This window comes from Alnus glutinosa, chromosome 4 (assembly GCF_958979055.1).
Source record: "Alnus glutinosa chromosome 4, dhAlnGlut1.1, whole genome shotgun sequence".
In the NCBI taxonomy this organism is placed as follows: domain Eukaryota; kingdom Viridiplantae; phylum Streptophyta; class Magnoliopsida; order Fagales; family Betulaceae; genus Alnus; species Alnus glutinosa.
In genome coordinates this window covers 15,268,949-15,278,049 of record NC_084889.1, presented here as the reverse complement: position 1 = coordinate 15,278,049, position 9,101 = coordinate 15,268,949, and the positions used below count along the sequence as shown (strand labels likewise).

Here is a 9,101-nt window from a genome sequence, read left to right as displayed (position 1 = left end):
GGCTCCTCTCAAGTCTCAAGTGCAAATTTTAAAAGGGTAATATGTTATATATGAGAGACAATATAAATGTTCGTGATAGGTACTTTTTGATGAAATGGATGAACAACGGAGGAATGTGAAAATGGAAGGGAAAATGTACTGATAATGAACTCCAATTAATGGCTGGAGACAGACCCCAAGTGAATCCAATTAAGGCTGGAAACAAACCAAAAGACAAAAGTCTATATCAATTCTTCATTATTCACATTAACAACCAAATAGCATTTAAATAGAAATACAAGTAGATAACGTCTAAAGTGATAATACCGAATATTCAAATTCAAATATACTCTGATCCTAATATTAAATAATCTAATCCTAATGAGTTAGAATTCGATTCCAACTCCACCTCTTAGGCTCTTACCCTAATTTGACCCTATCAGTTCATATATTAAGGCAAATCTATATATATATATATATATATATATATATATTTGAATAGAATCTTTCCTTCTTTCTTATCAGATGAGCTAGGATGATATATAGATGGCCTATTAATTGTTTTCTACAAAGCTTTAGCCGCCTCGGCTAAATGTTTATTTCGAAGCATAAACGATATAATTCCATCTATGACGTCCCCATATATGTCACGTAGCCATTCTTCGATGTTGTAATGTAACCATCGTTGTATATATACTTTAGCCTTATAGAAGCACAATTATCGACTACTGAATTTATTTGTTATGAGAGTACTGTTTTTATTATTATTATTATTATTATTATTATTATTATTATTATTATTATTATTATTATTATTATTAATTCAGTTCTAGCGATGTTTTCATCAATGAGAAAGCACTCAATTACGGCATTTAGCAGCTACAATGTTAATAATATAATGAATGGCTTCCTCCATATGAACTCATTTGCCCATAAGAGAAAGTGCTTCTTTGGCAAGCCTATGAACTTCTCTATTTACCATCCTTATGACATGAGTTACCTTCTAATTCTGCAAACTATTCAGCATAACTCTGGCATCGTCAATCAATTTGCCATATATGCACGAATTCTTTTCTTCCTTCCTCAATGAATGTACAACATGGAGAGCATCATCTTCATGTAACGACCCAAAAAAAAGCGCTAGCTACATTTGCGCTTTCACCCAAAAAGGACTAGTCAATTTGGAGCTTCCATATAATTCTATATAAGGCCCAGTTTCACATAATAACTAAGTAATGTAGGACTTAGCACTCATGATTATCTTTATAAACCATACACTCTATGTGAGCTACTCTTTATCTTCTCATATGGACTGGGTGTTACAAACTTCCGCTTTTAAACTTCTGACGTGCTCGTCATGCGGTGCTCCAAAACCGCAAGGCCTGGTGTTACAACCTGTCTTTGATACCATTTGTAACGAACGAAGAAAAAGCGCTAGCCTGATTTGAGCTATCACCCAAACATGATCAGTCAATTTGGCGTTTTACTAAAATCATTTATAAAGCCTAGTATCACCTAATAAGCAACCAATGTGAGACTTAGAACCCATAAACATCTCTTATAAAATACACAATCTCAATGTGGGCTACTCATTTTTTCAATATGAGACCGAAGTGTTACAAACTCCGTCCTTTAAACCCATGATGTACTCGCCAGGGCCATGTCATGCGGTGTTGACAGTACCAAATGACGCATTACTAGGTGGCTCTAGCACCATTTGTAACGACCTAGAATAAAACGCTAGCCATATCTGTGCTATCACCCCAAAATGACAAGTCAATTTGAACCTTCAAAAGAATTCTTTATGAAACCCAGTTTTACCTAATAACTAGGCAATGTAGGAATTAATACTCATGGTTATTTTTATAAACCACTCAATCTATGTGGGCTACTCCTTATCCTTTCCGTATGGGACTGGGGTGTTACAAACTCCCCCTCTTAGCCTCCTGGTGTCCTCTTTAGGGTAACTTCATGCAATGCTCCAGTACCACATGACCTGGCGTTACATGTTATCTCTGATACAATTTGTAACGACTCAAGAAAAAGCGCTAGCCAAATTTGCACTATCACTCCAAAAGAATTAGTCAATTTAGAGCTTCCCTAGAATCACTTACAAAGCCCAATTTCATCTGATAAGTAATCAATGTGGAACTTAGCTCCTATAAGAATCTCTTATAAACTACCAACTTTCTATGTGGGCTACTCATCTTCTCAATATGAGACCTAAGTGTTAAAAACTCTCCCTCCCTTAAATCCCTAGCCTCCTCATCAAGGCCATGTCATGCGGTGCTAACAGTACCAAATGACGCATTACTAGGTGGCTCTAGCTAGTACAATGTGTAATGACCCAAAGAAAAGTGCTAATTAAATTTGCGCTATCACCTGAAAATGACAAGTGAATTTGAAGCTTTCCTAGAATTCCTTATAAATGTCAGTTTCATCTAGTACTTAAGTAATGTGAAACTTATCACTCACGACTATCTTTATAAACAACTCACTCTATGTAGGCCACTCTTTATCTTCACCATATGCGGACCGGAGTGTTAAAAACTTCGTTTCTTAAATTCCTGACACCTAGTTTCAACTAGTAAACATGCAATGTGGGTGTTGGCACTCATAATTAACTTTATAAACTACTCACTCTATGTGGGCTACTCATCATCTTCCTCACATGAGGTCGGGGTGTTACAGTTTTATTTTATATTTAAAACTTCACTTATCACTTCTTACTTTTGTTGTTTCTGCAATCAAATCCATAAACTTTAAAAAAGTGTCAAGTATCAATCTTTCAATTTCACCAATTTGTTATAATTTTTCGAAGAGGGGTGTCAAAATTCATAAAATACCCCTCATTTTTACGGAAAAAATAGCAAGGATTTAAGTGTTTCAGGATTTAGTAGAATTTGTAAAAGATCTTTGAAATCATATATATATATATATATATATATTAAAAATAAAACAAGGATATTTTTAGAATTTTGACAAGATTTAACAGAAAATCATAAAATTCTAACGGAATAATAAAATTGAAAAAAATTGAAAGATGAATACACTAAATTGATACTTTTTAAAGTTTAAAAATATGATTGCAAAAGTGATAAAAGATGATCTGGGTTTAAAAATAAAATTGCAAAATAATGAGAGATTGGGATGGTAAGTGTGGTAAGTAAGTGACGTTTTCTCTTGTAGTTAATTTGAATATTACCTTTTAGCTTAACTTCTTCAACTGGTCATTTTTATAACGGAAAATGTCCAAACTGACGCTGTGGAGGAGGCCAAGCATGGTGACCATAAGCACGGGAATGGACATGGTCATGGTCATCCAGGACACGGTGCTGCTGGCGAGATAGAAACCGAACAAAATTAGACAAATCCATCGTCCTATACATGCAGTCTGTCTGATTAATGTGTCTAAGTAATATGTAGCTTATCTAAGTTTGCATGCCAATAAAGTCGAACTGCAGGTTGTATAGCTTATCAACTCCCAACCATAGTAGCAGGTTGTACTTTTTTTCATGTGTCTTCTGCAGCTTATGCTTTTTTTGTATTATAACTATTTTGCTTGAAGATGTTAAATCTCCACTGTAATGTCAGGACGTCTAGCATTTCTCTGCGTATTATTTCAATCGTTCACCCTATATATGATGACAAATTGAAAGTGACGTTTTAGAAATACAATATTACTTGCCAATTGCAAATGTTGAAAATATAGATAACTAATAAATAAATATTCCTTTAAAAATAAACAAAATCAAAAATAAAAAGTATGTACAATATCTTAGCTAGTCAGTAAAGAACCAAGGACCAAAGCAAACCCAAGAAAAAGGTTATGTTATTTTCTCCATCTCCAACCAAAGTTGACGACTAACACTAATTAACTCATTTTTAAACAATACAATTTTGTCACATACAATGCGGAGTTAAGAGAAATTTTCAGCAGGTCTCCCCACCAACTAGCAATTATGGCATAAACACGTGCTATTGTCAAAATATGAAAAAGATAAAAAAAATTGTGGCAAAATACTTCCCAACAACAATAACAAGCGGGAGAAGTCAAAACAAAATAATTGGTTACTTCTTTTAATATATATATATATATATATATATATATATATATATATATATATATATATATATATTTTATCCAAATAACAACTTCCTTATTAATTGTATATTTATTTGCATTCAAATATTCCTAAAAATTGCTATTAGTTTGTTCTTAGGCCATTAAATTTCTTTATCTTTGGTGATTAAGAGTCAGTTTGGGTTTGCGATTTTAAAAAGTGCAATTTTAAAATAACGATTTTAAAATGTTTGATTTGAAAAAAATTATTTTTAAAAACGCAGTTAAGTGTTTGTCAAGATCACAGTCTGACCTTTAAGATCAGAAGTTAGCATTTAAAATTATGCGTTTCAACAAAAGCACCCCATTGCTTGTGATTTGAGAAAACAATTTTATGTGTTTTCAAATTTGCAACTCCCAAACGATTTATTTTATGCAATTTGATTTAAAATCGTACTTTTTGTCAACGAAATATCAATCCCAAATGCACCCTGAGTTGGTTTCACTAAATATTTCAATTTTGACGAGATCATAATCCTTGAAAATTTATTATAATTAACAACTGGTATTGTATTCTTCAAGAAATTTTTACACTACAGACATTTTTCTTATACTTAATTCACAATTGTTGCTTTTTCCAGTTGAACTTTGGTCAATGGATTGGTGTCCACGAATTTTTCCACGTGACAAAGACATTAAATTTATTTGATTCCTATTTGCTTTACAAAAAGGAAAAAAGTTTACAATTTTGGACGAAGATAAAACCGTACCAAAAGATTTATGGATTTATGTTCTTTTTTGCAGTGACTATTAAGGCAAATCTATATATATATATATTTTTGAATAGAATCTTTTCTTCTTTCTTATCAGATGAGCTAGGATGATATATAGATGGCCTATTAATAGTTTTCTACAAAGCTTTAGCCGCCTCGTCTAAATGTTTCTTTCGAAGTGTAAACGATATAATTCCATCTATGACGTCCACATATATGTCATGTAGCCATTCTTCAATGTTTGCAATGTAACCATCGTTGTATATATACTTTAGCCATATAGGAGCACAATTACGGACTACTTAATTTATTTGTTATGAGAGTACTGTTTTTATTATTATTAACGTTTAAAAATATGATTGCAAAAGTGATAAAAGATGATCTGGGTTTAAAAATATAATTGCAAAATAATGAGAGATCGTGATGATAAGTGTGGTAAGTAAGTGACGTTTTCTCTTGTAGTTAATTTGAATATTACATTTTACCTTAACTTCTTCAACTGGTCATTTTTATAGAGTAAAATGTCCAAACTGACGATGTGGAGGAGGCCAAGCATGGTGACCATAAGCACGGGCATGGACACGGGCATGGACATGGTCACCACGGCCATGGACATGGACATGGTCATGGTCATCCAGGACACGGTGCTGCTGGCGAGACAGAAACCAAAAAAAAATTAGACAAATCCATCGTCCTATACATGCAGTCTGTCTGATCAATGTGTCTAAGTAATATGTAGCTTATCTAAGTATGTATTCCAATAAGGTCGCACTGTAGGTTGTGTAGCTTATCAACTCCCAACCATAGTAGCAGGTTGTACTTTTTTCATGTGTCTTCTGCAGCTTCTGCTTTTTTTGTATTGTAACTATTTTGCTTGAAGATGTTAAATCTCCACCGTAATGTCAGGACGTCTTGCATTTCTCTGTGTATTATTTCAATCGTTCACCTTATATATGATGACAAATTGAAAGTGACGTTTTAGTAATAAAATATTACTTGCCAATTGCAAATGTTGAAAATATAGATAACTAATAAATAAATATTCCTTTAAAAATAAAGAAAACCAAAAATAAAAAGTATGTACAATATCTTAGTTAGCCAGTAAAGAACCAAGGACCAAAGCAAACCCAAGAAAAAGGTTCATGTTATTTTCTCCATCTCCAACCAAAGCTGACGACTAACACTAATTAACTCATTTTTAAACAACACAATTTTGTCACATACAATGCGGAGTTAAGAGAAATTTTCAACAGGTCTCCCCACCAACTAGCAATTATGGCATAAACGCGTGCTATTGTCAAAATATGAAAAAGATAAAAAAATTGTGGCAAAATACTTCCCAACAACAATAACAAGCGGGAGAAGTCAAAACAAAATAATTGGTTACTTCATTTAATACATATATATATATATATATATATATATATATATATAGTTTATCCAAATAACAACTTCCTTATTAATTATCTATTTATTTGCATTCAAATATTCCTAAAAATTGCTATTAGTTTGTTCTTAGGCCAATAAATTTCTTTATCTTTTGTGATTAAGAGTCTGTTTGGGTTTGCGATTTTAAAAAGTGCAATTTTAAAATAACGATTTTAAAATGTTCGATTTGAAAAAAAATTATTTTTAAAAACGCAGTTAAGTGTTTGTCAAGATCACAGTCTGACCTTTAAGATCAGAAGTTAGCCTTTAAAATTATGCGTTTCAAAAAAGCACCCCATTGCTTGTGATTTGAGAAAACAATTTTATGTGTTTTCAAATTTGCAATTCCCAAACGACTTATTTTATGCGATTTGATTTAAAATCGTACTTTTTGTCTACGAAATATCAATCCCAAATGCACCCTGAGTTGGTTTCACTAAATATTTCAATTTTGACGAGATCATAATCCTTGAAAATTTATTATAATTAACAACTGGTATTGTATTCTTCAAGAAATTTTTAAACTACAGACATTTTTCTTATACTTAATTCACAATTGTTGCTTTTTCCAGTTGAACTTTGGTCAATGGATTGGTGTCCACGAATTTTTCCACGTGACAAAGACATTAAATTTATTTGATTCCTATTTGCTTTACAAAAAGGACAAAAGTTTACAATTTTGGACGAAGATAAAACAGTACCAAAAGATTTATGGATTTATGTTCTTTTCTGCAGTGACTATTTGTTCAAGCTTTTGGTAATTGGAGATTTTGGAGTTGACAAATGATGTCTTCTTTTGAAATTTGATGTAAGTTCTTTATCAAATGAATTACCTGATATATTGTATTTATATATTTGAATTTGCTTTACTTGATGGTGTAGTAAACACAATACAATCTAATATATATATATATATATGAAGTTGTTCTTGGATATTTCCGGTGTAGCTGGAGCCTTTCTAAGAGCATATATCTGGTGGTCTTCTTCTCCCTCTCTCTCTCTCTCGCTCAAACTTATGTATGTATTATTATCTTCATAATTAATATGAAATTGTTCAGGTGTGAGATTGTGACACCCATGGCATATAGCATAATTAAGAGCACAACCCTGGTTTATAATCATTAAAAGAAAAGAAAAGAAAGACAAGAATCTAGGAAGCACCATTCAAGAAATAAGATTCTAAGCACTTAATAAAATGTAATGTTGAGTCCACTGTGTTTGATGGCATGGCACTTTCTTGATTTGTTTGAGAGTGATGATATGAAACTCTGACATCAACCAAACTCTCCTGCTCTCCAGTCGAAGTCAGTATGAAAGTTGTCTTGTAGGAAGCAAAACCAAGACTCAGATACCCCCCTTCCACTACCTCCAATGTAATTTGATGCAGAGACTCATCAAGTTCCACAATCTTCTCCTTCTGATATGCCATTGCCGAAACACCTCCTCCACCTTGTTTATTTATTAACTTATCTTGTTAATTAATTTATTCTAAATTAACAGCAAATATAACTATTAAAAACTATTATTGACTTTTTAATAAGATATAATATGCATGGTATCAAAGCTAGAGGTCACGAGTTTGAACCTTAACTTTCACAATTCACTCTTCATTCTAATTAAGTATTACACATGCTGGGTCTCACTTATTAAAGGGGATAAGTTTGAGCCCACAGGAGAGTGAAAATATTAGGATATTAACTAACTAAAAAAAATTTCCTACAATAAAGCCTCTAAAAGTGACATGTGTCCATTAGCATATGAGAAACACATGTTTTTTTTAATATCTTAAATGATACATATTGCTTTTAAAGGCTGGTTTGTAAAAAATTTATGTCCTTAATTAAATAATTAAATCAATCATTTCCTATCTTCTTATTAGAAGGGATGAATTCAATTATTTAATTTAATTCTAAAACTATCTACAATTTAACCAACTTTCAATTAAATATCTGTGTCTTGGGTCTCACTTATTGAGGATGATTTTGAGCCCACACGTGAGGGGAAGTATTATAATAGTAATTAAATAGTCAATCAATCATTATTAGCTTCAGCTCTTAGGAAAAGTGGTGATTTAACATGGCATAAGAAAAAATAAAAGCCTTGAGTTCGAACTGTGTCTCCATCATTTACCTCCCATTTCAATTAAATATTTCACGTGTTGAGTCTTCCTTATTAAGGGAGAATGTAAAAATATTAACAAAATGGTCTCCCTTATATATATATATATCTATAAGCCAATTAAATAATCAACAAAATTACTGATGAAAATAGATAGACTGACCATCGCAAAATTTGAAGAGCAGGACTGAACCAAGGCCACCGTCACCTTCGATCAATTCCACATCCTTTACTAAGTTTGGGATAGCTTTTTGAGCCACAAATCTCAATTCTTTTGTCAAAGCTCTCCAGAGGACCTCCAACCCAACACCAACTTTTGCTTGGGAGGTTTGTACTTGTTGTGTCATGGCTCCTCTCAAGTCTCAAGTGCAAGTTTTCAAAGGGTAATATGTTATATATGAGAGACAATATAAAGGTTTGTGAAAGGTACTTTTTGATGAAATGGGTGAACAATGGAGGAATGTGAAAATGGAAGGGAAAATGTACTGATAATGAACTCCAATTAATGGCTGGAGACAGACCCCAAGTGAATCCAATTAAGGCTGGAGACAGACCCCAAGTGAATCTAATTAAGGCTGGAAACAAACCAAAAGACAAAAGTCTATATCAATTCTTCATTATTCACATTAACAACCAAATAACATTTAAATAGAACTACAAGTAGATAACGTCTAAAGTGATAATACCTAATATTCAAATTCAAATATACTCTGATCCTAATATTAACTAATCTTATCCTA

General features: G+C 32.3%; 1 protein-coding gene across 1 annotated transcript; it reads right to left on the bottom strand.

The window, feature by feature from the left end:
* Positions 1 to 7,393: 7,393 nt before the first annotated feature.
* On the bottom strand, positions 7,394 to 8,708 carry LOC133866162 (phytohormone-binding protein-like). Its single transcript, XM_062302711.1, has 2 exons — positions 8,525 to 8,708; positions 7,394 to 7,683 (listed from the first exon to the last, which is right to left on the bottom strand). The coding sequence occupies exons 1-2, from the start codon at positions 8,706 to 8,708 to the stop codon at positions 7,394 to 7,396; spliced, it is 474 nt and encodes a 157-aa protein (XP_062158695.1).
* Between the last annotated feature and the right edge of the window lie 393 nt (positions 8,709 to 9,101).

What these genes read in the sequence shown, in the direction of transcription:
- LOC133866162 (XM_062302711.1), bottom strand. Translation starts at nt 8,708, where the DNA reads ATGACACAACAAGTACAAACCTCCCAAGCAAAAGTTGGTGTTGGGTTG. An exon ending in GCTCTTCAAATTTTGCGATG is followed by an intron (nt 7,684 to 8,524) that starts GTCAGTCTATCT and finishes AAGGTGGAGGAG; the next exon opens with GTGTTTCGGCAATGGCATAT.